At 38.8% G+C, this 27,044-nt stretch overlaps 1 protein-coding gene across 1 annotated transcript; it reads left to right on the top strand.

Annotated features, from left to right (window-relative positions):
* The first annotated feature begins 4,105 nt into the window (after nucleotides 1-4,105).
* On the top strand, nucleotides 4,106-27,044 carry LOC117411747 (ADP-ribosylation factor-like protein 8B-A). The gene is made up of 7 exons (XM_058999383.1): nucleotides 4,106-4,468; nucleotides 15,919-15,999; nucleotides 17,188-17,261; nucleotides 20,828-20,921; nucleotides 23,630-23,697; nucleotides 24,357-24,427; nucleotides 25,509-27,044. The coding sequence occupies exons 1-7, from the start codon at nucleotides 4,346-4,348 to the stop codon at nucleotides 25,556-25,558; spliced, it is 561 nt and encodes a 186-aa protein (XP_058855366.1). The 5' UTR covers nucleotides 4,106-4,345; the 3' UTR covers nucleotides 25,559-27,044.

The raw sequence follows: 27,044 nt of genomic DNA, 5'->3' as shown, positions 1-27,044 counted from the left end.
ACTGTTTACCTTGTTCATTCTAGTCCCTGATTGGTGCATGTGGTCAACAGTCTCAATGAAATACACAGCCTAGTTCTATCTTTGGAAGCATGCTGTTACAGGTAGCGAATGTTTTAAAGCGTGGCTGGAGGCTGTGTGTAATCCTAGCTTGCGTATTAGTGATGATAAAATAATAAGTGCCCATACAGATAAATAAGACACACACAGGTAGCTGCTTCTACTATTGAGACAGAGCAGCTCATTTTGTTCCACCTGATACTGTACTATCTGAGATTCAACCATATTGTGAATCAAGAGGTCAGTTGCCAACACATTAGCTTGAACCCTCTCTGCTGGTGTACTGAATGGAGATGCAGGCTTTGTGTGTCGCACAGCTCTTCAGAAAAGACCTGGCTTCATATTCTGTCTAGTCTTGCCAAACAATTACACAAGAGCACAGGAAGAGCAAAGTCAAAAGAAAAAATCAAACAAACAAATGAAATTTATGTAGGGGACAGAAAAATGTTAAATGATTATGCTCTACATCTTCAGTCTCTGTTTAAGCTTGGAATGAAAATAGCTGTTACAAATTAAGATTGCCTTTTTTTCTGATATTCTTTGTTATACTGAAAACAATTTACATGGAACACTTGGATGTAGATTGCCAGCACATGTGTATCAAGCCTCTGGATTTGAACACATTTTAAATCTGTGTATTGAATGAAGATGCATTCTTTGTATTGGATCACTGCATTATCTGGTGTCTGTTTTTTTTTTTTTTTTTAGTAAATGCCTTCAAATGAAGGCTGCCTGAATATTCTATTTGTTATATAGATTTACAGGGAAAATGTTTTCAGTGTTACAACCTCAAATACCTTAAATATATAACAGCTAGATTTAAAATGGTATGGGACATGGCACTTTAATTGAAACCTGTTTTTTTAGTATTGCACAATTTGTGTACTGTGGCCAATTCTGTGGATAGTCAATAAGTACGTCACTCTTAAGGTATAGTCCCTTCTACACAGGTGTAACAGCGGTGTTCTATTACTGCGTGGGTATCCGCTGATTGACAAGAGAGACACAGATGTTATCTTTGAAAAGCTGCTCAGGGGTCCAGGTTTTATTAACAATCACAGGCAGTTGCAGTGGTAACCCTAGTGTGAGAGGACAGTGTTCATGAAAATCATGAATACACTGGAGGAGGGAGTCACACCATGGCCGCCCGAGAGGCCATTAGGAGCTCCGTTCAGGTGCCAGGACCCGGACTGAGACTTTTGGGCTTTTAAGGGGGGAGGTGCGTGCTATGTACAAGGGGGAGATGTGTGGTGGGGTACATCCCGCCCCTGTGTGTATTTTGTGTTTGTATTGCCTATTGTTGTATTATGATTTAAATGCTTATTTGTGCACTGGTGTTTTAGGTCGGCAGAGAAAGGTTAATTGCCTTACCTGCCAAATCATTTCACGTGCAGAATATGCCTGAGCCCCACTGAATGATTAACAAGCAATTGAGCTCAGACACATCTGCATAAAAGAGTGGGACAGCCGCTCATCAGGGTTTGGGTGTTCAGGGCGTAAGAATGAGAGAGAAAGATGTGAGTTAAAAAGAAAGATAAACAGTTGCCACTCGTGCCGGATTTAGACCAGCATGATACTTGTTTGTTCAGTGTTTGTTTTGTTTATGGTCTCTCTGTTTTGGCCACCATGCCGTTTGCTTTGTTTAGTGTTTTTGTTTTGTTTAAATCTTTTATTTATTATTAAAACACGCATCAGCGCTTCTCTCGCAATACTGTGTCTGTGTACTTCCTGGTCTGACATCACCACCAAGCCATCCGTGTTCACATATACCCAGATTAACTATAGTTCATTTGGTTAGTGAATATCCAGGGAGACATGTATTAAAGACCAGATGCTGAAAGACTACCTGTCTGAAGAATCACCATGTGAAAGTACCTGTCTGTAAAGGCTCCTTTTAGCTGGTCCCTTGAGTGGCCTCTATTGCTGGTGCGATTGTTAGTTTGTGGTCACAGTTCTATTCACTGCTGGTGGTCTCAGTCTGCCCCCCTGGTGCATTACACCCAGGCTGGTTGGTCTTTGAGGTTAGTCCATTAATGACTTGGCAGATTAAAACATTCAATGTGGTCAGTCAACAAAAATACTGATAATGGGAGGATTTAATTGAAATATATGAAATCTTAAATGATACAGCTAACCCAAGTTCAGACTTAATACAAAGAGTTAAATGAAAGGGCGTATTTAAGTTATGAATTAAAATAACACGGTACATGGGTGCCACCTTGTGGTGTATTGAAGACATTACAGAACTAATTTTTTTATGTTTTGGGTACAGAATTCTAAATTCTTAAAAGATTTTACAAGTTCGCCAACATACATTTAGATAATAGTGGCAGGGCCAACCAAGACATAGCTTCACTGTAATATATGAACCTTCCGCGGTTTTCCTCCAGGTAATGTAGATCTCCTACTGGTCCGGTGTTGACGGCTAAAGTGTAATGCTGGCTCCTGGGATCAGCCTATTTGTGGCCTCCCTAGCACCTCAGCATGGAAACCGTCTGGAATGGGCTGGGTGGGGCACTTTGCAAGGCCATCAGGTGGGCGCTTCCCGTCTTTGGTGTTTCATCGACTAGCCCAAACACCCCAGGAATGCTCGACAGTGATGCTGGCGTCCCAGCACCACGCCACTCCAGCGTCACTGTCTCACCTCAATTGAGGGCAGGCTCCGAAGGCCCAGGAGGTGAGATCACAGTTACTGTCGAAATCACTCCCCCCATTTCAGACTGTCAGTCATTCCTACATTCAATCCACAACTATTGGTTACCTATATACCCAAGTGTTGTCTCGCTCTTTGAATTGGATAAGAAGTTCTCCAGATGTGTGCAAACATGTGAGAAGTGTGACAGATGCATGTAAGACCGCCGTCACTATCGCCTCTTCACATCTCACCTGCAGGGCTCATTTGTCCAAATTCAAGCATAACACAATTCCTGTAATAAAGGTAGTGAAAATGGAATTACAGTCAATTCTCATTAAAACGAACTCGGATTAAACTCATTTTCTATTGGCCCGGCCAAAACACATTTTTTGCGACAGAAATGGCATATAATTATATCGAAAGTCTTGATGTTTAAGCTAAAAAGAGATACGAGGCCTAATTGTGCTTGGTTGGTACTGAAAAATGAAAATGAAAAATGTCCGTACAAGCTGCCAGCAACTGTGTGGAGTGATGATCCTGAGTGTTGGCCAGATCATCAGTGGGGCGACATCGTACACATGTGGTTAAAATCTGTAATTAAATTTAATATAAAAAAAACTATTTATCTAGCTTTGTGTTGGTTGTCACAGATTTGAGGCGCTAGCTCCGTGGCCACCTCCTGAATTAAAAAAAAAATGTTGAAGTGACTCGACTCGCTCCCCCTGCCGCCGCTGCCTGTGTGCTTGCATCCTGGCAAACTGTCAAATGAACGGTTGTTTTTCACACGTACAATGTTTACCTAAATATTCTCTTTAACCAACCTTAATCACAAGGAAATGCTCACTTTATAGTTTAAAAATAATCATAAAACTATATACCAAAGATGAAGTGGGTGCTGCAATGTATGTATATTTTGAGACCGGATGCCATCAAAGATTTGGGAATTTTTTGGCAAAAAGGAAGCACTTTTATATAGGGACTCAATGGGGAATGGCCGTTTGTTTTCCCCTTCGCCACCGTTGTTAAGCATGTGACCGCGGAAGTTCCCGGCTGTTCCTCATCTTGGATTCTGTGTGGGTGCAAGTTGCTGTGTCCGTCTGTGATTTCTCCAGTACCTTCACAATAGTAGCAATAAAAACATAGACATGTACAGAATACAAGCTGTTTAAACATGTGATCCACAATTATTATTATTATTATTATTATTATTATTATTATTATTAGTAGTAGTAGTAGTAGTAGTTTTGTTATTAATAGGTCTACTGTACTGGTATTCTTTTATATATTAATATTAATGTTTTTGTGAATACGTTTTATGTGCAGGAAATTGTATTTTAAATGTTTTATTTAAAAAACACACGCCTTGTGAAATAATATATATGATTTAGCTAATTATGGTGGGCTTATTACGTACAGAGTGAATATGGCCGTCTGTAAGCTGCTGTAGACATAGAACAACTTGTTGTACCACTAAAGTTGAAGGCCACAAGAGGTCGTCGTTTCTATCCAAACCAAACTTTCAGAGTCATATGACAGTGGTCACTTCCTGCAGACACTTTGCACCCTCCTGACTCGAGCTAAGCCTAGGAAGCAGAAGCAGAAACAGAAACAGAAACAACAATCCGTGGTCAGGAGAAATCTTCCCCTCTCAAGATGCTGGCCCTCATCAACAGGCTTTTGGACTGGTTCAAGTCGCTCTTTTGGAAAGAGGAGATGGAGCTGACGCTGGTGGGGCTTCAATATTCTGGGAAGACCACCTTTGTGAATGTCATAGCTGTAAGTTTGATAATTCTTTTTTTCAAAACAATAATAACACGACTGGACATATTACCCTGCCTTACACACAGACGGGGCAGATGGACTGCGTTATGGTGTACTGTGTGATTATAGGTCTTTAAATCGTGCTTGGTGTGACTACTGTGTTTCTTTTACGAATGGGGATAATTTGCATGGAGACAGACGTTGTTTGTAGGTGCGTGGTGGTGAAGTTTAAAATGTAAACAGAAGCAGGTCTATATAGGCCGGTCGTTGAACCGCATTAATTCACTTTTTTTCACATCTTAATTTCTGAAATAAGGCGTAGGTTACATCTTTATTGTTTTTAAAGCCTTTATCAGTACACATTATACCATATATTCACAGTTGATAAGGTACAAGTGTTAGGCCTCTCTTTACCACTTAGCTGTTGTTTTGGTACGTATTTCAGTTTAGTAATGTTACGCTGCTTTCTCGGAGTGTGCTGACTAAATAAGTCCAAGACGAGCGTTTGGGTCGTGGACTAATATCTAAACATTTACTGTACGTACCGGCTGAGATTTAACAAATACAAAGGTGAATGAATGGCTGTTTCAGAAGCCAGAATTTCGGAAAAGGAACCACCATCGTTTAGATATTGTTAGAAAGGTGAAATATGATGTCAACTTGGAGGTGTTCAGACAGTTTGGCACTGCAAGCACACAGTCAACTTTTGAAAACAGCAGAGCGTAGTAATATTCACAAGATCAATCTGGGTGGTGTTGTGCAATATGGAGGGCCGATGACTTTTAAAAACAGAACCGAGCGAAACAATTTGGTTGCACTGCTGCCTAATAGTAAACACAAATACATGCTGTAGTTGCTTTTGTATAGCATTTTAATGTTACCAGCAGCCCATCCGTTTCTGAGGCATAGTTTAACACGTACAGTAAAATCATTTTGTTCAATACAACTTTACTATAGCATGATGACAGCAGTCTCGTGACCACTGCAGTTTGTGAAATTGTAGCTTTACTCGTTTGGGGTGGTAATTTTAACCTTGGTGTGTCACAGTTGGGCGTAGCTAGTACTGCGTGACTGACGTTAAGTTATTAATTTCTGTTGACTTATACTTGTGGTTGTTATACTGTACAACAGAAATTATTTATGTGTGGTATTTTAAATAGAAGCCCCTGTAATAAAGACTGCCGTGTTTCTGTTAGACACGGAGACCCCTTGTGAGACTTCCCATGAGACTGTCTCTCGGGTCAGGCAGAATGGGGTATCAATGACCTCAGTTAGACAGAAGCCAGTGTTAGCATTACCTTTTGATGGGAAACCTGGGAGTGATCTGCAAGAACATGCTACAGTTTGTCTTGTGGAAACGCACCTTCGTGTTACTTCCCTATATATGTGCGATATGTACCAGTTTAGCAGGATTACACCAGCACTTAAGATGTATTGTGTGATACCTGTATCTCTCTCACTCTCTGTATCAGTCTATCTATATCTATCATAGAATATCACATCACATTGTGGGCCTTGCGGGCATAAAAATATGTTGATATTATTATTAGTAGTAGTAGTAATAATGGTAAGTAGTGTTATATTTCTATATTGATGATACATACCTGATATGAGGGAGATTGGGTCTCGTTCATTAAACTGAAAATTCAATCACTGAATGTTTTTGTGAGCAAAAGCTACTGTACAATTTGAGAAATATATTGGTCTTTAAATTCCCACCACTCATTTTTACAGTGCTGTACATCTGGGCCCACATCTCTTGCCCAACACTTTAGAACATAAGAAAGTTTACAAACGAGAGGAAGCCATTTGGCCCATCTTGCTCGTTTGGTCGTTAGTAGCTTATTGATCCCAGAATCTCATCAAGCAGCTTCTTGAAGTATCCCAGGGTGTCAGCTTCAACAACATTACTGGGGAGATGGTTCCAGACCCTGACAATTCTCTTTGTAAAAGTGTCCCCCTGTTTTCTGTTCTGAATGCCCCTTTATCTAATCTCTATTTGTGACCCCTGGTCCTTGTTTCTTTTTTCAGGTTGAAAAAATCCCCTGGGTCGACATTGTCAATACGTTTTAGAATTTTGAATACTTAAATCAGATTGCCACATAGTCTTCTTTATTCAAGACTGAAATAAATTCAATTTTTTTGGCCTTTCTGCATATGACATACCTTTTAAACTCTGGGATAATTCTGGTCGCTCTTCTTTGCACTCTTTCTAGGCAGCAATAACCTTTTTGTAGCGAGGTGACCAGAACAGAACACAATATTCTAGATGAGGTCTTACTAATGCATTGTAAAGTTTTAACATTACTTCTCTTTATTTAAATTCAACACTTTTCACTATAGATCCAAGCATCTTGTTGGCCTTTTTTATAGCTTCGCCACATTGTCTAGATGAAGACATTTCTTAGTCAACATAATCTCGTAGATCTTTTCCATAGTTCAGGATCTCCCCTTCTTCAATTTCAGTATCTCCCATATGGTATTTATAATGGAAATTTGTATTGCGTGCGTGCAGTACCTTAAAGTTCTATATTAAATGTCATTTGCCATGTGTCTGCCCAGTTCTGAATGCTGTCTGAGGTTTGCAAGGCATACACAAACGGTGACTGACATTTCTGACAGTCTTCATCTCAGCCTTGAGAATCCTCACACATGGCACTTCCATACTTCCAGTGCCAGTATTCTCACCTTGAATCCAATGAGTTGCACTTTTCATTTTTAAAAAGTTGTCTTTATTTTTGGGTGTGAACCACTTGCCTTAATAATTTGGTCTCAATCCTAAAATTCCAGGTGATGCACACCTTGAACCATTCATAATCAGCTGTAGCAGCGTAATTTAACATAAACCCAGTAAAAGGGTGTTTTCCATTAAAAATGCACTGTTTCAACCTCTGCCATATCGGTGATCTTTAGACCACATGTGTTTTTAGATTATGTGGTATCTTTAAAACCTATGTTTCAAATTTGAAATCTGTTTGTTTACTAGTGTTGCAGTATTTATATTACACTTTTTACGTTATATGCAGTGTACTAAAAAAAACAAAGCAAACATGCCTATATCTACCGGCTCTACTGCTGTGTAGCCTATGTTGTGATTGTCAGGAAGAATACCACTCTGATTAGTTACACTAGCATTAATATAGCACACTGTATATTCATAGTATTGTACTTCCAACCGTGAGCCACCATGCCCACAACATCACACACTGGCTAATGTTAAATCTATTTCTGTATTTAATTATTATTTTTTTTTTTTTAAAGTGCAGAATTATGCTTAAACGCAGTCTCTGGTACACTGCTGAATTCTATAATTTTCACAGCTGTCTTTGAATATTGTTATCCAATAATGGTTTTATGTCCATTTGTTTGTCCATTTGTTTGTCCTTTTCAGAAACCATTACATTACATGGGTGTATCTGTACACTTTACAATTACAACTCATATTGCTTCATGTTCACAAACCATTTTGTCAAATGTGATTTACCCTTGCATTATGTTGGGTGTGCCTTTTTCCACAGAAGAAATGGTTGCAGATTCAAATTACAGGCTCTATGTTACTTTAGGTTAATCAGGAAAATGATATTCAGGTAGATGTCAAACTGATTAAACCAAAGCAGCTGATTAATCACAACAGGAATCTTAGTATAGACAAATGAAAAAATTCTAGCGAGAATAAGAAAGCCCAAATATTCGAATTGCTGTAGGTTAATTCTGAATTGGTCTTTTGTCCCAAGAATCATTTATTTGTCTTTAGTACTTAATTTCCGTTGACATCATGTGTGTAAAAACCTTCCTTTTATAAGAAAGCTTAGCAAATGATACTTCATTTATATTGGTACAGTATGTACTGTATGCTATTTTGGCAGTCTGAATTGCAAACCTCGGTTTGGTCTTGCACATTTGTACTTGTTTTGACTTCATCTTTTTAGAGAAGAACCAACAGTTCTTCAACTTTAATGTTGTTCGAATTAAAAATCACAGTAAAGTCCTAGTAAACCTAGTACAGAATGTTCACATTATATATTTATAACCAGGGGCATAAACGCGGATTCATTATATGCACAAAGACTGTTGCTATATTTATTGCTATAAGTTATTGAAAATGTTAACATTTCTAGATCTGTCCAAGCTTTTTGGCTAAAAAAAAAAGCCATACTAAAAAAAAAAAAAAAATGACTATCCTAAAATAAGTGTGGTTTGCTAAAACGCTGACCACTTTGTAGCAAAGAAAAAAGATTTTAAAAAGGAATAAGATTGAATACTGCACACTGCGGCATACCCAGTCGATGGCGAGCCGGCCTCCCTGGCTGATGGCGTGCAGGCTTTGCAGTAGTTGACCCTTGGCAGGCGATGTTGGGAGCTCGAGAGGTAGCTTCAGCTCCCCCTGTCGACTGAGGCGGGAGCAGCGGGTAGTCTCCCCCTGGCGGCTGAGGTGGGAGCAGCAGGTAGTTTCCCCTCTATCACTGGGGACTGGTGCGGCTCTCCTTCTGTGGCGGGGAACTGGTGCGGCTCTCCTTCTGTGGCGGGGGACTGGTGCGACTCTCCTCCGGTCCCTGGCGTAGACCTGCCTACTGCCTATGGCTCTGGAGTAGGCGTGGCTCCTCCCGATGAGACTGGAGGAATGGGACAGCCCCATATTGGCAACCAGGTAACTGAATACCATGGCTGTGATGTGTGGGAAGGACGCTGGGTGGTGCTGTCTTTCCCAGACCTCCCATTGCTCCCCATCTCTGGGCCAGAGCATATTCACAGTCATCGGGATGGTCTCATTGGGGTCCTTCTCAGGGTCCAGCAGTCATTCCAGAATTTTTCACAAGGGCATTGGACACTTGTACTCTTTGTGCTCCACCCTCCTGGGCACTGGACGCTCGGGCTCCTCCCTCGTGAGTGCTGGAGCACCGGCTGCTTCCCCTTCTTCCTGGGCAGGCCGCTCCTTCCCTTTTTCCTCCTTTGGACCGACCGTTCCACCTGCTGCCATGGAGGGGGTTGGTTGGCTGCTATGTGCTCTCCAACGACAGCTTATAAATCACAGTTCTTGTGAAAGTTTTAGTGGAGTTAGACTTCCTCTATTTTCCTGGGTTTCATGCCATACATTCTGTATGTCATGTTAAGAAAGATTTACCGCTTTGAGTTTTGGGTAATTGTGTAGACAAACACAATTTAACCATGTGATCCTTGGTTCATTTTGAGTATTGTATCTATCTGATAGAAGAAACCAAGCTGGAGAGGGGCTGAGTTTTTTTTATAATTAGGTAGGTGTGTAGAAAGCAGGTAGTGGTTCTTCCTTACTCACTGGATTAAGGGAAGTTGGAAGCAGACTATAACAGAATGTCTTGGTACTGTACTATGGACATGTGTTAAATAAGTGTGCAGAGACCATTTGCAATTTTGTGAATGCAGCACACACGAAACGGAAGCATTGTTTTAGATTGCTGTGTTCATCTTTCGCCTACAGTAGCATTTGACCATCTGACCTCTTATATTTCACATTACAGTTCTGTTGTGATTGGTGATGCACAACCCCTAAGAAATTGAAAATATCCGAGTCGCCTGTTTGTGTGTCTGTCTGTATGTTACATTTGTAGATTGAGAACCCCTGAAAATTGTGTACTGTATGGATATTCCTATTGCACTAGTTCTACAGGGTAACTGAATGGAGGTTACAGTGATCACTTAATTGTTCATTCTTTTGACTGGTTGTGCTAACGAAAGCTTTATCTTCAGAACAGCTTGCTTGAATTTAAATGTCTATTTACAAGAAGTTATGCAATGTGCGTGGCCCTGACAATGCTAATGGTACAGTAGTACCCTTGTCTGGTTAAATATTAATGACTGTAGTGTATAAGCTTTATGTCTGATTGTTATATAATTTGTAAAAAGAGGCATCAGAGCAATAAATTATGAAGCATGTCTGACAGTGGCTGTCTTTCTTTATGGAATCAGCTGTCCATTTTCTTTTTTCTTAAACATATAATACATACAGTATTGCATATTCTGGCAATGAAGTCAAATGTGTAAGTGGTGACATTCTCACCCACATGTACAATAAGCTCACAGTAGGATCTCATACAGTATGGTAGAGTGAAAACATATATTATTAGCTACAGTGAAGTCAAAGGGTCTGTTTACATGTTGGTTTTCAGTTGTTTCATTTAGTTCTACAACCAAATCAGTTCTGATAATAGCAGCAAACCAGCATTAATTAAAGTTTAATTTGCCTGATGTGCTGAAATTGATTTCTCAGTGTATTCTTTGTTCAGTGTTTAATAATGTAGCGATGCCAGTGACTGCACTCCATGAAGTGGAGGGTTTTTAACATGTAAAAGGGTGGTTCTAATGATGACTGCTCTACTCGTAACCTGATTGGCTGAGACAGACCGTGGGGTTTCTAATAATAATTCTGAAAGGTTTGAAGAGATGCTTCTAAATTGTGTCTCCTGCCTCCATCTGAACAACTGTGTACATCTAACTGTACATAATATTTGGGATTGTAAACCAACAACAGTTTTCACAGTTTTGATTAAACTGTGTATGGGTTTTTGTTACAAGATGCTGTTCCACATAATGATAATTGTGTGTGTGTGTGTGTGTGTGTGTTTTTTTATGCTGAGTATTTTAAAGCTTGGCTTGTGTCAAGCGTAAACCTTACTGTGAGTGTTTCATGCACACGATGGTTCACTTTCAATTTGCAGGTTGGGACTGGGAAGCACTGTTCTTAATCTGTTTATCTTGTGACAGTTCACTGATTGTCTAGCAAAGAAATGTGGTAGTGTGCATAATAGTCTAATGAAACCTGAATAAACCATTCACCAAGGGCACTGTTGCAAGACCCGAAATGTGTATTTAGCTTAGTTTGTTACTCCATGTTTTATTGCAGTGATTACCGTTTTGGAAGAAAACTTGTTTAATATTGTATCAGGTCTACAGAATTATGCAGATATACTGGAGGTGAAGATTTATGATGATAGTTAATAATTAAGGAACAAATGCTGGGCCAAAGCAAGTATAGAATGTAGATGAAATTAGCATTGTTTTGTTTCTGGGAGATTGTATGACTTTATAATCTTATTACGCTTCTAAAGAAATGGGTTTAGTTTGCAGTTCCTGTTAGGCACACATATTAGGAACTATCAGTAAAGCACAGAGGCATGTGCAACACAGCTTTATAATTGCACTGGCTAACATTTAACCACTTCCACTTTTCTTTAACTGTCACAGATGCAGCTCCAAAATCAAATGCTTTTGTCCCAGTGTTGTCCTTGTGTACAGCACAGTACAGTACAGTGCTTCTGTCTGATCACCATTTGCAGCACTCATGGTTATATTTTTTTTAACAAATTACTGTATCCACTGAACTTTTATAGCCAAAATACTGTATCCCTTTCTGCCTCAGGAAGTAGACCTACTTTTATGCATCCAGGTCTTAAATATAGATCTGCCTTTAATAAACAAATTATTTTCAGAAAGCCAGTGGAGGGTCATTGGGCTAATTAACCCGGGCACAAAGAGCAGCTATAAATCCACAGTAGACAAATGAACGAGTTTAAAGCTTGTTAACAAAGAGAAAGTTGTCGGATTGCTTGAGCACTAAAACTAATTGTTGATTTACTGTACAGCCACATACGAGTTTCTTGTACCCTCGATTTTCTGTATTCAATATGCAGTACAGTTTACACTTTTAAAGGATGGATGTTAATTAGGCCTTTTTCTTGCCCCTGAAATATTGATGACAATTCCAATCTGAATATCCCCACAACATGAACTATAAAGCTAGAAATGAAATTATAGGTACTATACCGTGATCTGTTCTTCCGTGTAACCGTATTGCTGGGTTGTATGCTTTGGCGGGAGCCATTTTGGGCAGAATTGTGATGCTTGCTACAATATTTCTGTAGAACACTGTTTGATTCAGACAAAACTTAACAACAATGCAAGATCAAAGGGAGCTTTGTGAAATATTCCATCAAACCCCACAATTCTGCACAGTTGTGGAGCCGGTCTATACCCTTTTACCAATCCCGCAAACTCACCAAATGATGTGTAAACTGCAAATTGAACAAATTGCCAGTTATATCTTGCTGTACTGTAGGTATAGGGCATTTATAACTCATTACATTAGTGGACGTAGGTTCTGTGTTGTAAACTGGGCTGTGAGAATCAATTTACAGCATAAGTGATTTGTAATTGTCTTTGCAGCAGAAACTGTGCCAGGGTAGAACTGTTGTAAACCTACAGGGGTCCGTGCCGGAAGCCTCTTTCAGTACAGCCTGCAACTTGCATTTCAGTGGCACATGGAAGATAAATGATATGCTTGTGAGAGAGACAAACGAACATGTGGTGCTGCAGTGCCCTATTTAACAACAGGGCAGGTTACAGGAGAAAGTCTGGGTTTCCTGTTGTAGTCCCTACTGTAGGTTCAATTGCACAATGAGTGTAGGGAGGTCTGGGGAACTTATCTGCGTTCCATCCCTCCCAACCCTGCAAAAGGCTGACATACTAATGAAAAAAGTGCTGTGTAGGTGAGTTTTTTGTCTTCAGGCTCAGTCATGTGCTGCTTCTGATCTGAGTCTGACCTCCAATGTTCTGTAAATGGGATTCTTTGTGACATTTGTTTATTGAGTGTGTTCCATGTCCTGTTACTGCAAGATAACACAGTCGGGAATCCTAGTGAAATACTGGAACTTTTCAAACAGGCCTATAAGGTAATCACACAAGCACACCTGCTTTTCCTATCAACCCCAATTGGTATGGGGTATAACAAGTGCCTTCCCTGACATTGAGTCAAGGGAAAACCTTAAGTTAAAGTATTATACTTTAAGATTTATCTAGGAAAACACTTGCCAAATAGACCAATTCTGAAAAAGGAGTAGTGCTGGGAATAAAGTCTGGTAAAAGAGATGCAAATGAACCAATAGAAAAAACATCATAGCTTATTGGAAGTGTGCTTGAAGAATCAAAGTCTATACTGTATTTTCATCTCCAGTTGGGAATGTAACAGTAACCGTGTACTGTACACTGCAAAGGACAGCGCAGACTGGTGGGGGTCTGAAAGATTTTTAATACCGGTTAAACTGGCTTTGACCCTATTCTTTATAAAGACAACAGTTCAGGAAATGAAGGGGATTCCTGGCAAAAGTCACAAGACCCATCCACTCACTACCACTTAAGTCTTTGTCAGGTGACTCTGGAGTAATGTGTCCTGATGACAAGCTTGTGACAAAGCATCTTGATTTTCCAAATGTAGCAGGAAATCCGCTAAATATCAACAGAGGAGTTTTGATTTGATCCATTTTTTTAAAAATGTTTTTAATCTACTTAGTCTTTCTGTGAAATGTACTGACCCGCATTCTAGCTACCACCAGTGTGATGCACACTTCTTTGAATTTTAGCTGTTTTGTTTTCATTATCCTACAGTAACTGTGTATTTGTTTGGATGTGTGAACAGGCTGGCTGTAGGGGTGACGTCAGACCAGAAAGGAGCACACAGACAGACAGACAGTAGTGGCATGTGAAACTGAAGCACTGCGGCGCTCAGTGATTTATTGTAAAATAAAAGGTTTAAACAGAAAACAGGATACGGCACTTGTGGCCAAAATAAACAGACAAACAAAACGGATTAACACTAAAACAAACAGTGGACTAACAGACAAACAAACACGGTTTAAATTCTCTCCTCTCCACACCCGTTCTCCACTCACTGAACACACAACCCCGAGTGAATGAAACGTGCATCTATATATACAGTTGTGCTGGGATTCAATTACCAATTAATTATTCACTTGAATCCCAGCATGTGAACTAAATCTGTGCAACCCTGTGCTCACATTAAATACTTATTATTATAATTATTATTAAATACTTATATTAAATGCATGTGAAGTGCAATCCCCGTGCCTAAATACAATTATACATTTTAAATAACTTGTGCTACACACACCCATTTATATCCTGTGCAGCAATATCCATACACCAACATTAACACACCACATGCAACATATAACACAGAAATGCACACAGGGGCGGGGCACATTGCCACAGAATGGCATTATTATATTATGTTTGAGGAGATAACTTAGTTATTTATAAAACTGTCAATTGCAAATTGCATCCTTCTGTAAATACTACATTATTTGTATTATTCTTTTTCTGTTTCTGTGTGTGTTTATTTCCTTCCTTTCTCTACACCTGCCCAGGGACTGCCAATGAAAATGTGCAATACATCTTATGACATGTCATTATTGTTACAAATTGTACGTTGTCCCTGTCAAATAAATACATAAATAAACAAATAAATAAATAATAATAAAAGAAATGGGCTCTGTACACAAGCAGGGTCTCCCAAGGGACCAAGCTTGTGTCCTGCTGTCTTTCTCCCTGTACTATAGGCAGATGTGGAATACAGTATAAGGAAGTTTACAAACGAGAGGAGGCCATTCGGCCCATCTTGCTCGTTTGGTTGCTAGTAGCTTATTGATCCCAGAATCTCATCAAGCAGCTCCTTGAAGGATCCCAGGGTGTCAGCTTCAACAACATTACTGGGGAGTTGGTTCCAGACTCCCACAATTCTCAATTCTCTTTTTTTTTTTGTTTTGGTATCAGTTCACATTATTTGGTTTAACCTTCAGCAACATGTACTGTATTGTACTGTAGTCATGCTCTGAGAAGTTAGACAGTCTGTCTGTGCAGGTCTACATTCTTTCACTTTGCTTGTGTACAGTAGGAGAGGGAGGTTGTCATGGTGACTAGTAGTGTGTTCTGTGAGTGGCCACGTTGATTTAGAGTTAAAATGGGATTGGAGATCCAGGCCAACTTGCCCAAAAAAAAGGCAAAAATGACAATGTTTGTATTTGTTCTTTCTGTATAACAGGAATAAGCATCCTGAGGGAGCATTGGTTGCATGTTTTTGTAAACATGTTGCTACAACAACTGCTAATATCTCAAATTATTTAATATACATATTGTGTTCTGCGAAATCCTTCGGTGAAATCTAATGGTACCCTTCACTTTGGCTACCATATTGCGGTCATGTGACTTATTTTTTTGTTTTACTTTCCAGATGATAAAAACATAATTCTTTTGAGATATTGCCTTCATACTCAGTACACAGCTGTATTCTGTGATTCTTTCGATTCTTTCTTTAAAGTTCAATTGTGGCAATTGTTCAGGAAAAATTAACCCTTTTGTGCCTTTGTCGCCCCCCCCCCCCCCCACATAAAGTTGCCTCTGCCACCACAGTCAAAGCCTCACAAACTACTTGAAGTAATGATTTCATATTTGCAAGCTGAATGCCTTGGTGTCTTGACATTGACCTCTGACCTCTGATATGATTGGTGTTTGTGAATGACATTTGTATGCTAAAAAGCTATTTTTGAACCATTATGTGGCTAATACGCTGTTTAAGATTATTTGCAGTTAATTTTCTTCTTGCTTCTGACTTGTACTTTTCTCTCTTTATCTTTTTACAGTCTGGCCAGTTCAGTGAAGACATGATTCCTACTGTGGGGTTCAACATGAGGAAAGTCTCCAAAGGCAATGTAACAATAAAGGTGATGTACTCGCACATGTTTGCTGCAGTTGTACTATTTGGATAATAGGCCTATCCTGTATTCATTGTATGTCATTGTCTTGCTCAGTACCAAAAGGTGATCCCTTGATTTTAGGAGCTTTGCGCCTCCTGTAGAGCAGTGTGTCAAAAAATCAGAGGGAGAACCATATTGATTCTCAATGAAGCTGGTCAGCTGAGGTGTCTGGTCATGAATGTTCTAATCAACATCCACTCGACTGTCTGTTTTATCTGTGCAGTGGCCTCCATCTAAGCTAAGATCAAAACACTTGTAATTTTAGCAGCAGATATGGTTTCAACTTTGCTTCCATGTTAAATTCCAGTTTTCAACCATTAATATCTCGGCAATGGTACTGTGGCGCTATGTCCTTTGGAACATGAACACTTTGACATTGTCTCTTTAAATCTTTAAACGGTCTTTCAGTAGGCTTAATATTTTAAAAGGTAAACATTTCCCCTGTGCACAATGTGAATTATAATGTTTTATAATGTGTGTGTTTTTTTTAGCAGACCTGGAAATTCATCCAGTATAACTAGATGAAACATCTAGTGGACTTGGAAACAGCAGTCTCTCCATCACTAATATTAAAACTTTGAAGCTTGTATCTCTGCATGCACTCGATGCAAGTGCAGTTGCTGCATACACCTGAACATTTATGTATCCACAAATTACTGTGGGGGCTAATAAACCTACCATCATATTCAATTTAGTGGCTTCATATTACATTCTTGTTTTTTGTCCCCTTTTTTATGGATGCGAGTGGTTCTTATTTCAATTACACAGTTTTTTGTTTTTGATGTTAAGGTGTCTGACTGAGTTTAGGAGTTGCTCTTCTTGGAAGTTGCCTGCCATAGACAGCAAAAACTTGATCCAAAGTGGCAGATCAGTAGATCATGCTCACTCTTGCTTCTGTAAAGACATTTTTGCTCATGTAGTCTATATCTATGGAAGGCAACTAGAATGGAAGAGCAGCTCCTAACCATAACAATGGCATTTCAAAAACACGGGGAGTAATTGTAGTGAGATCCACTCGGATGATTACAAACAGTATCAAAGGTAAGGGGGACGTGAAGAAAATGATGAAATTGGAAGCGGCTAACTCGAACACCTTGTTAAATTCACAGTGCTCTGCTGGGCTGTGCTTAATGTGTCCACATTTCCTTTTTCTAGATCTGGGATATAGGAGGACAGCCGAGGTTCAGAAGCATGTGGGAGCGATACTGTCGAGGAGTTAATGCTATTGTGTAAGTAACACCTGGAAAAACAAGCAAATGACACATTCTAAGGCTTAAACAGTAAACACAAATACAAATCCTAAACAGCATAGTATTTAACATTTAACTTTTTTATATCTTGCATTGAATTTCACATTTTCTCAAAGTGTAATCACTTACAGTATCTTTATTCATTGTAAACCACTGTAATCGAATACTGTGTGTGTGTGTGAAAATCAGTGTACAATTTAAAATACATACTAAAGAAAGATGACTAGAAATATTAAATCAAGCCTATTTTAAAAAAATGGACATGATGGTTTAACCCCTTGTCTGCTGAGGCCCTTTTGATGCTCTTTCCTACAAAAATTTTGTTGTTTGGGGAGTAAAATGTATTATACCTACATCATCCTTAGTCCCTAAAATCCTTATGTGCGATGGAAGATGTTGGAGACTTTTGAGCTGCTCGATTTGCCTATGTCTGTGTAAATTGTTTTATTCGTTTTGGGGGTATTACGTACTGTAGCTTGACACTAGGCCACTTTGACTTTTCCACTTCGAATTATGCAGCCCATGGTGTATACTACCCACTCCAATTTCATGTGCCCAGTATGCCACCGAAGAATGAGATACCCAGGCAAAAGTATACATTTTCTGAATCTGCACAAAATAAGGATTTTAGAAATGGGTAACAGAACATCTCCCTTCAATGGTTTGTTACCCATAATCCTTCTGGAGCCCAAGGTAATGTTTCCGCATTAAATAAAAACAAGTGCTTTTTACTACCTTTGGTCACGTTGGTTTGTTTTGAAGGTTTATTTAGGCCTTCCAGTACTCGTGTACTGTGTGGTACTTTTCAAAACACTCCTCCAAACAGGCCTGACTGAGAGGGACAGCATGGACAGTAATACCGTGTATCCCTCAGTATGCCCTTGCGGGAACATACACAGCACCTTTTTTGAGGATAGGCTTTTCTCCTGGACTGTGGCAGCGTTCGAATAAAATGCCGTTCACTAAGCCTTGCCTCTGTTTCTGATGTTTCAGTCTCTGGTACTCCTTGTGTATCAAACAAAAGGCTGGAGATCACAGAGGTCTGAAATTCAAGAAATGTGAGTTGAAGCCCTGGTGCTGTATTTGGGTACACTACATAGGTATTGTACAATGAGATCTGGACCAAGTACATGCCAAGCTTCTTATACCATGCCGTGGTCTTCCTTGCAGCATTGTACAGCTCCAGCATGTGGTCTGACCTATCCACGCCTCCCATGTATTTGGTGTATTTCTTTTAAAGTGGACAAGGACACAAAAATACAGTGAAACCAACAATTACAATCATTATTATTATTTTTTGATGGGAGAAAAAAAAGATATCCTGAAAGTTTTAGAGTGGAGAAATAAAATCAATAATTACTAATATTAAATCCAATTTCTTCTTTTTATTTTATTGACTAATTTTATTTTCGAATGTAGAAAAATCAGATCAATTTTGGATAAAATTGTCATTTATTATAATAAAAAATACAAATGGGGGACGATAGAGAAATTTGATCAAATATAAAATTAGAATAAATTAAAATAATCAAAAAAATATATTTTACATAAGTGGATTAATCGTAAATTAGCTGAACTCGTTTCTCTCCAACACCAACTTAACCAGACTCAACACAGTTTGAGATACAAGATACAAGGTTGCAAACAGGAACTGTAACAAAAAAAGCATGTGCTTCCTTTTGAGCCTCTGATTGCTGACCTCAAACGTCACTGGAGAAAAAAAATAATGAAGCCACATCATGGAGTATCTGTGGCCGCATGTTTCAAGTGCCTCCTCACACACGTGAGAAGTAGGAGGGTTTTTCTGTATCGTCCCATCAACAAAAGAGAATGCAGTACAGTCCAGAGAAATGCAGGTGCGTCACTTCAAAGCTAATTCCACGAAACACAAGCTGGTAACACAGCTCCTAATCAAAGGAGAACTTTTTTTATAATCGATCCTCATTACAGAGAAACAAAAGTTACACGCAGATTGTTTTAAATTTGCTCTAGATGTATTCGCAACGCTGGCCAGCACCAGCATTTAAGCATGCTGTAAATTAGGTCTAACAACTGTGTCACATTGAAGGTATTTTGTCACTGCAACATAATGAAATTAGAACCACTGACCATATATCTGTAAAAGCTTCTAAATGATCGATCCTGAGTGAAAAAATGGCAATCCAGTCTTTTTTTTTTTTTTTTTTAAACATGTTTTTGATTAGGACGTATTAAAGCCACCCTCGAATTAACGCCTCACTCAGATATCAGCTTTATAATAGACGCCGCCCTCGAATAAACGCTGCTCTCAATTAAGAAACGTAAAGGTATTTTTTTTTTCTACCCCTGCTTAAAAAATAAAGAAAGAAACGTGCAACTCTGGCTATGTACATGACACCCCCGAAGAGACTGCAGCCACAATCCACCATGTAATACAAACTAATGTACACACACGTTAGTAAGGAAATTTTATTTTATGGTACAGCCACGACAGACAACCCAAGATGAACTACTTACAGCAAAGCAGTCCTTCACGTCTCTTTTTTTTTTTTCTAGCAGAGTTCAGTGCCAACACAGCAGGGGATAAAACAAGGACTGTCTGTTTACCTCGTCCTCAGCTTGGATGGTGTAAACTTAAACTCAGAGGAACTTAGAGCTTTGCCGGTCACTCTAAGTGCTATCCAAAAGCTGGCCGAAGATATCTTGCAGGGGTTTTAGTTTTGTTTTTTTATTCAATTGGAATTTTACTCGGTCCTGTACGATTTATATAAAAATAAAACTTGCTTTCTATCTATGAGAAGATTTAGTTTCGGTTTCTTTTACAGAGAAAAACAACTGCATCACACTCAACTACCGTTCTCTCCCTTCTTCTTGTCCCGCCCCATAGCAACCAATACACACTCCTGATTCGCTGGTACAATACTCTCCTGACGTCCCAACTCCCACCTAATAGGCTCTCGTTAACTGTCAGTAAATGTACTGTATTCAAGCCCCAAAAATATGAGTATAGTGCTGCAGATCGGAGCCTCTCACAGCGCCGCTTCTAAAATGACTTAAATCATGTAATAAAATATTGCAGCGTTTGTAAAGCATAGTATTATTAATAAAGGTTGCCTCGTTTAAGGGCCGCAGTCATTTTGATCAATTTAAAATAAACGCTGCGGCGCCAAATTGAAGTAATACGGAACTCAAAATTATGTTAAAAAAAACACATTTCCACCATGCGAGTCATGACTGTCATAGGTTGTCTCTTACTCTTTTCTCATTCACATTTGGATTAGGCACCATCATCCACAAAAGGAAACTCCCAAGAATTTGGTCAACTTGAGCTGGAAACCCTGTTAGTTTGGGGGATATGTTTGCCTGCAGATTTGGTCTATAATACATTCTAAAACTGCCTTTTATTGCCAAACTTGGTAGAAAGGCAGAGGTCTGTCTTTTTCAAGTCTTCATTAGCTGGGAAGTGAATTTTATATGTATCTCTAGATTGTCACCTGATTCCCTGTTGTCAGTGCTTTTTCAGAGATGGTTATCTGTCTCATCTGGCTTGTCTTTTTTTTTTTCAGTTACATGGTAGATGCTGCAGATCGTGAAAAGATAGAGGCTTCAAGGAATGAGCTGCACAATCTGTTAGACAAGCCACAGCTGCAAGGGATCCCTGTAAGTCCATCTGCCTTTCAGCTGAGTGTAGTACTGTGTGCGTCCTGAAGGATTTTCATTATTTGCTTGGGATTATAGAATAATACAAGTGTGATTGTGCTTTTTGCAACCTTTTCCCAGCTCTATGTATCGTGAAACTATAAACTAAGTGTGGACATCGATATGAAAAGTGTATAACGATATTGTGCACGTATTTTGATCGAGAATATCGAAGTCTTCCAAAACACAGAAAAATATAGTAACACAATTGCAGTATGAAACATATTGTAACGATCTATGCATTTGTGTTTGTAACGTAATTCAGCTGTGTGTGTCTTATGTCGTTCCTGTTTGTGATTGTGTTCCCTTCTCCCTCCTGTATTTTCCACCGTAAGCTTTGTCTCTGTTGCTGTGTGACCCTGTCCTGCGCGCGGGGGCATGTTCTGCATCTCCCTTATCAGTTGTGTAATGCATGGTCTGTGTCTGCCCCGTGATTGGTCCTGTCTGTGAGTCACTGTGTTCCCATTGGCCCGAAATGTGCTTCAGAGGACCAATGAGATGTGTAAGTTTTGAATAAAGAGGCGGGGCTGGTATTATAAGATGCGCTAGGACACCCTGTTGTTGTGGTCTTGTTGCCATGGTTCCGGAAAAGCTGCAAGCTGTGGACTGAGTGTGCGAGAGGAGAAACCACTGAATAAAGCTTTTGGAACTAGGAACAAGCGTGTCTGTCTCTCCTGTTTTCTGGCTGCCCTGTGAAACGCTACAATATATACCTACAGACATTAACAGATATTTACATAAGAAAAGCAATAACTTACTTTAACCTAGCTTTGCTTCACAATATCCATGGAGAAAAACAAGGTCTTGTTGTTATTGTCAGCCATCGTCAGCTACCTCAAAACAATACATTTAATAACAGTGTAAGTAATCGCATGTACAAAATTCAATGAACCACACTGACGCATGCGCATATCTCAAAATAATCTCGATTAGTGCTTAATGCAGCATGCAAATAGTGTTTGGTACCTTGTGAGCACATTCTGAAGGGAAGAAAAAAATGATATGTGCATATCAAATTATTTAAGCCAAGTTTGCCTGTATTATGTTTTTTTCGTGTTATGTTTGTTTTTAGGTGTGTATCCCTTTAAAAAAGACAGTCCTGTTTCTTAATTAGTTGATGCGCAGACTTTTTCAAAAAAGGATATAGTTTCCGGAAAGGGGTTGGCTGGTGAGAGGAAACAGGTGAAGAAATGGGAGTAGAGCACACGAGAGAGGGTACACAGGTTGTGGATTTGTTATTTTTCTTGATTTAAAGCTATTGAATGTTTGAATACATTTGTTAATCGGGTTCTTAGAAAAAGAAAAACACCAATCAATGGAATAAAATGGTTAAGTAATACTATGTGTGGTGTTTCGTAGGTGGTTTTACTTACGAGACTAACAATGATTGGTATGTATAGCGTTTGTTGTATCTTAATATAAAATAGACTTGATTATACTGCGTTTCTATTTTCAGTAGTATTTGCAATAAAAAAGTATGTCTGCGATCTTACGTGAATTTTTTTTATCCCACGATATCGCGATATGGAAATTATCGATGTCATATCAAAATATCGATATTGGTGCCCACTCCTACTATAAACTAATGACTAGGCTTGCTCTTTTTTCAACATTCATTTTTCAGGGTAATAAATCACTCACCTGTTAAAGTAATGTATTTATTTTTAATCTGACTCAATCACTATGTGTCGTCAACTCAGCTGTTCAGAAACGACTCATGATCAACTGTTTCAAGCCTATATAGCTAACAATATATTCAGCTGTGAGAAGGAGTTGGTTTGAGTTTTACCATTTAGAGAAAATCAGAACGCGTGGAACAGTGTGCTTGAATATTCTTTATCCAATCTGTACTCAAACAGGAAATGAAAAGGTCTGGCGCACATTGCTCTTTAAAAAGTGGCCTGTGATCATGGTGATGTGATTTTTAGTCATTCGCTTTTCTGGTAACACAGCAGATCAATGGGTGACTACATGCTTTTTTTTCTGGAGGGTTTGATTGCCATCTACTGGTTAATCTGTAGAATACAAAAACGAGAGAGAGAGAGAGAGAGAGAGAGAGAGAGAGAGAGAGAGAGAGAGAGAGAGAGAGAGAGAGAGAGAGAGAGAGAGAGAGAGAGAGAGAGAGAGAGAGAGAGAGAGAGAGAGAGAGAGAGAGAGAGAGAGAGAGAGAGAGAGAGAGAGAGAGAGAGAGAGAGAGAGAGAGAGAGAGAGAGAGAACCTGTGACACTGTGTCTGTGGTGACATCTGACTAATTCTTTGGATTAACCCTACATACCATTAATATTAATAAAATTAATTTCTGTACTACCGAAAATCTATTATATTTCACATTCAATTGGAATGTATGTTATATTCTGGAATATATTCTTCACATATGTTTTAAATCTATAAACAGTTTAACTGTTTAGATTTTAGGACTCCTTTATTATTAATTGAAATATTCTGTACAGTTGCACCAAACATTATTCAGAGAGTTGCTGTAAGGTTCAGTATTAATTGGTGCTGGAATGAATATTCAAACAAACACGTCTTGAAATGTTATATTGGAACCCTCATCAGTGTGATATTATGTTAATGTATTGGCACTGAACCCCCCTGCCATTCATGCATCACTGTTGAGAGAAGAAATGAAACGCTGATTCTGCTCTGAACTCATTGTACTTTCCTAGGTGCTAGTGCTTGGAAACAAGAGAGATCTTCCCAATGCTTTGGATGAGAAGCAGCTTATTGAAAAAATGTAAGTAGGAAGTGTCATTAGGATTGCTGTGCTAGGAGATGTGTTTGAAGACGTTCTAAAATGGACATTTACTATTCTTATACATGCAGGGACTTCCAAACTTTCTTGGCTCAAGATAGAAATGTGATATATTTTTCAAATAGAAATGGTACATGTTGTTCTTTTAAAATCTCTCGCTTGTATAATGGCAATGTTAGTGTGGGCATTGGAAATAAGTATTATAAATGATGTCAAGTAGTAAGTGTTAAATTGGAAATGCAGCTCATGTAAATGACTTCATCCCCTGGCCTTGGGGAGATTGCTTTGTCAGGTAGCAGAGCAGCCCATTTCAAACCATTTTGCATTATAATGCAATACCAGAGAATAATCTGTTAAAGGTCTGTTGTATTTATAAAGTTGTACATGGTAAGAAACCATTTGCGCTACATCTCCCATGACAAATATTTTCCTGAGGCACCCGTAATGGGCTGCACGTTGTTACTTAAATAAAGGGCTACACATGTTTTTCAAATACTGTTACTGCACCGGAGTAGTATTTTTTTGTACTGAAGAAGTTCACACCTTTTAATCTCCCCTTTATACCTTGCATTGAGGACCATAATAACAGGGTCTCTCTTAAAATACTTTTGACTGCAATTTTTCTTGCTTGCTTGTTACAGGAATTTGGCAGCTATTCAGGACAGAGAAATCTGCTGCTACTCAATTTCTTGCAAAGAAAAGGACAATATAGGTAAGCATTGCAAAAGGAAGAAGCAGACAGACAGACAACCGTGAACGCTGCTGCTGTTAACATTCCTCTGGGAATCTGTGTTGAAACCTGCAAGGGCATACTCTGCATACTTTGTTGTGGTCAACTGTTCTTCATCAACGTTTTATATGAATAATAGAAAGCCAGTCAGTTTTGTAAGGCAAAGGGAGGAAAGGCAGAAGTGTACGTGGCACATATTGCTTGTGCAGTGTGTCGGATCTGCTGCCTTAATTATTGTTATTATAGCAGATCTTACACACATTGACTGGCCCTTTGGTATCCAAGAGTGCACACTTGCTGATGTCTCACTTGGAACAGCCTCAGAAGTAATGATCCAGTTGTAACTGTTGTCATGGCGAATCTTATCTCAAATATCATGCAAGGTCCTGACTTATAATGACACTGCAGGTTAAATGAGTTAGTGACCTTGATGTTAACCTCTGACACAATGTAGTTGCCGTATTGAAATCATAAGCTAGGCTTCATAATGGCCATTGTCCTATAACATCCCATTTGAAATTCAGACTTTATATTTCAGACTTTAAATGCATTTTCCTTCTTCTGGTAGTATCTATTATATAGAATTGTTATCTTGTTTCAATTGTAATATACCTACAATCGCATACAAAGGTATTGGCACCCTACCTAATACAAGATAATTCAAGAACACATGTTAAATACAAGCATTTAGTGAACATTAGCTACTAATTATCGACAAAGACCAAAATACACAATTTATGGTAGTTTAACAAACAATCTTGGTAAAAATAAAAAAAAAAGCGCTTATGCAATTTCAAATGTTTGTTCATGACAAAAGTATTGGCACTGCTGCTTTAGTATTTCACATGTCCTCCTTTTGCTTTTATTATGGGTTTCGTAATAAAATCTGGTTACTTTTATATGTTTCGTGACTGACATTGTTATTTTATAAATTGATGATCACATGCTACAGATTAATTACAAAGTAACTGTAACATGCGTATGTTTTTCCATGTGTAAATCAGTGTGTTTTCTTTGCTATTGCTATGATATAATAATCCAACTATATTTCCTTTTTTGACAGATATCACGCTGCAATGGCTTATCCAGCACTCAAAGTCCAGAAGGAGCTGAGAGCAAAGAGATCTGCCCCCTGTCCTGTCGGCAATAGCAATCCCAATACCTTACTCTCTCTGTGATGCAGTGATCTCCTCTCCACCTCACACACATACACTATCCTTCCTGTAACCCAGCTGTTCATTTCCTCAGTCAATTTTGTGCACTGCTAAAGATGTGTAACCTGAAGTTAGAACAAACAGCATAATGAACTAGAGTTGTCATGATGCACCGAAACCAACTGTTAGCAGCTGGTGCGTGTAGTCCAGTGTTTCTAAAGAGATTGCCTTTGATATGCCCAATGATGGTGATCTCTTTTAGACCAGGAGGGTTACTATATAGATTCCTACTTCAGATCTGCGGTGTATTTTGGTCAATGCCTAAGGAGTAGTGGGTCAGTTAACATTTAACTGCTGTGAAACAGATTTACAACGTTGCACAGTACGCATGATGGGCAGATGCACAATAGTCATTACCATTGGATATATGTGTGCTTGCAAGGAATCTCACCATCACTGTGTTAAGACTAGACTGCTTGATGTTTAATAAACGTGTACTCTTTTTATTAATATTTAGGTTGCAGGCTACAAAAATATCATGCAACAGAATTTAACCTGTATATTTGAGATTATGAATGTAAACAGATTTAAAGATAGGACTATAAGAGGTAAATCATTGGGTCTTGCAGCTTTAATGTTTTCTTTAAACTGTCAACGTTAAATATAACCTGCAATGCCGTTTATGTCCACCAGAGTTTACTGCAGAGTTACAAGTGCCTTCTGCAATATAGCTCCATCTGTTGGACCAAATTGGCAGTACGGCATGAATTGTCATACAGGATAGAACAAAAATTAAAGCTTCAAATTGCAAAATTAATATTTGTTGTTCTTAATAAAAACAAAAATAGCATGCTTTTTAACTGGGATGATGCTTAATAGGTGAATTAGCATTATATTAGCTGGTTCTGTATTAATCTCATCAAGATATTATGACAACTCTAGATATTTCCCATGTTGTTCAATGTACTATAAATATGCTAAACTGTATCATATAATATCGAAGGCTGTGATGTAAAAGCACAAGATGAAGCCAATGGAATGATGCTAGTTTTTGCTTCGCTTGTAAATTACAGGATTATTAATCATCTGCAATTCTCCTTTTGTGACATGTTTTGTACTGTTTACTGTCAAAGATGCCAGAATTGAGCTGAAGGCTGTTGTTCTGTTCTGGGACTGGTGTAGGAGTTTTCTTGCTTCACTTGAGCTCTGTTTAGCTTGAGTTTGTTTAAAGTGATTTTCTGATATCCAGGAAAACAATTCTGCAAGGTGATCCCTACTACCTGTTTCAGAATGTATTGTGGTGCATTCTGCAGTAAAGTGAAGCCAAATTATGCCTTGTCTCCAAGCTTGGTGCACATTGAGAATTAGAAAGTTTTTTTTTGTTTTTGGTTAAAAAGGTGTGATATCTAAGGTATTAAAAGACATTCTATAATTTGTTACCACCA

This window comes from Acipenser ruthenus, chromosome 25 (genome assembly GCF_902713425.1).
Source record: "Acipenser ruthenus chromosome 25, fAciRut3.2 maternal haplotype, whole genome shotgun sequence".
NCBI classification, from domain to species: domain Eukaryota; kingdom Metazoa; phylum Chordata; class Actinopteri; order Acipenseriformes; family Acipenseridae; genus Acipenser; species Acipenser ruthenus.
Note: the sequence above shows the minus strand (reverse complement) of the source record. Positions and strands in the feature narration are given on the sequence as shown.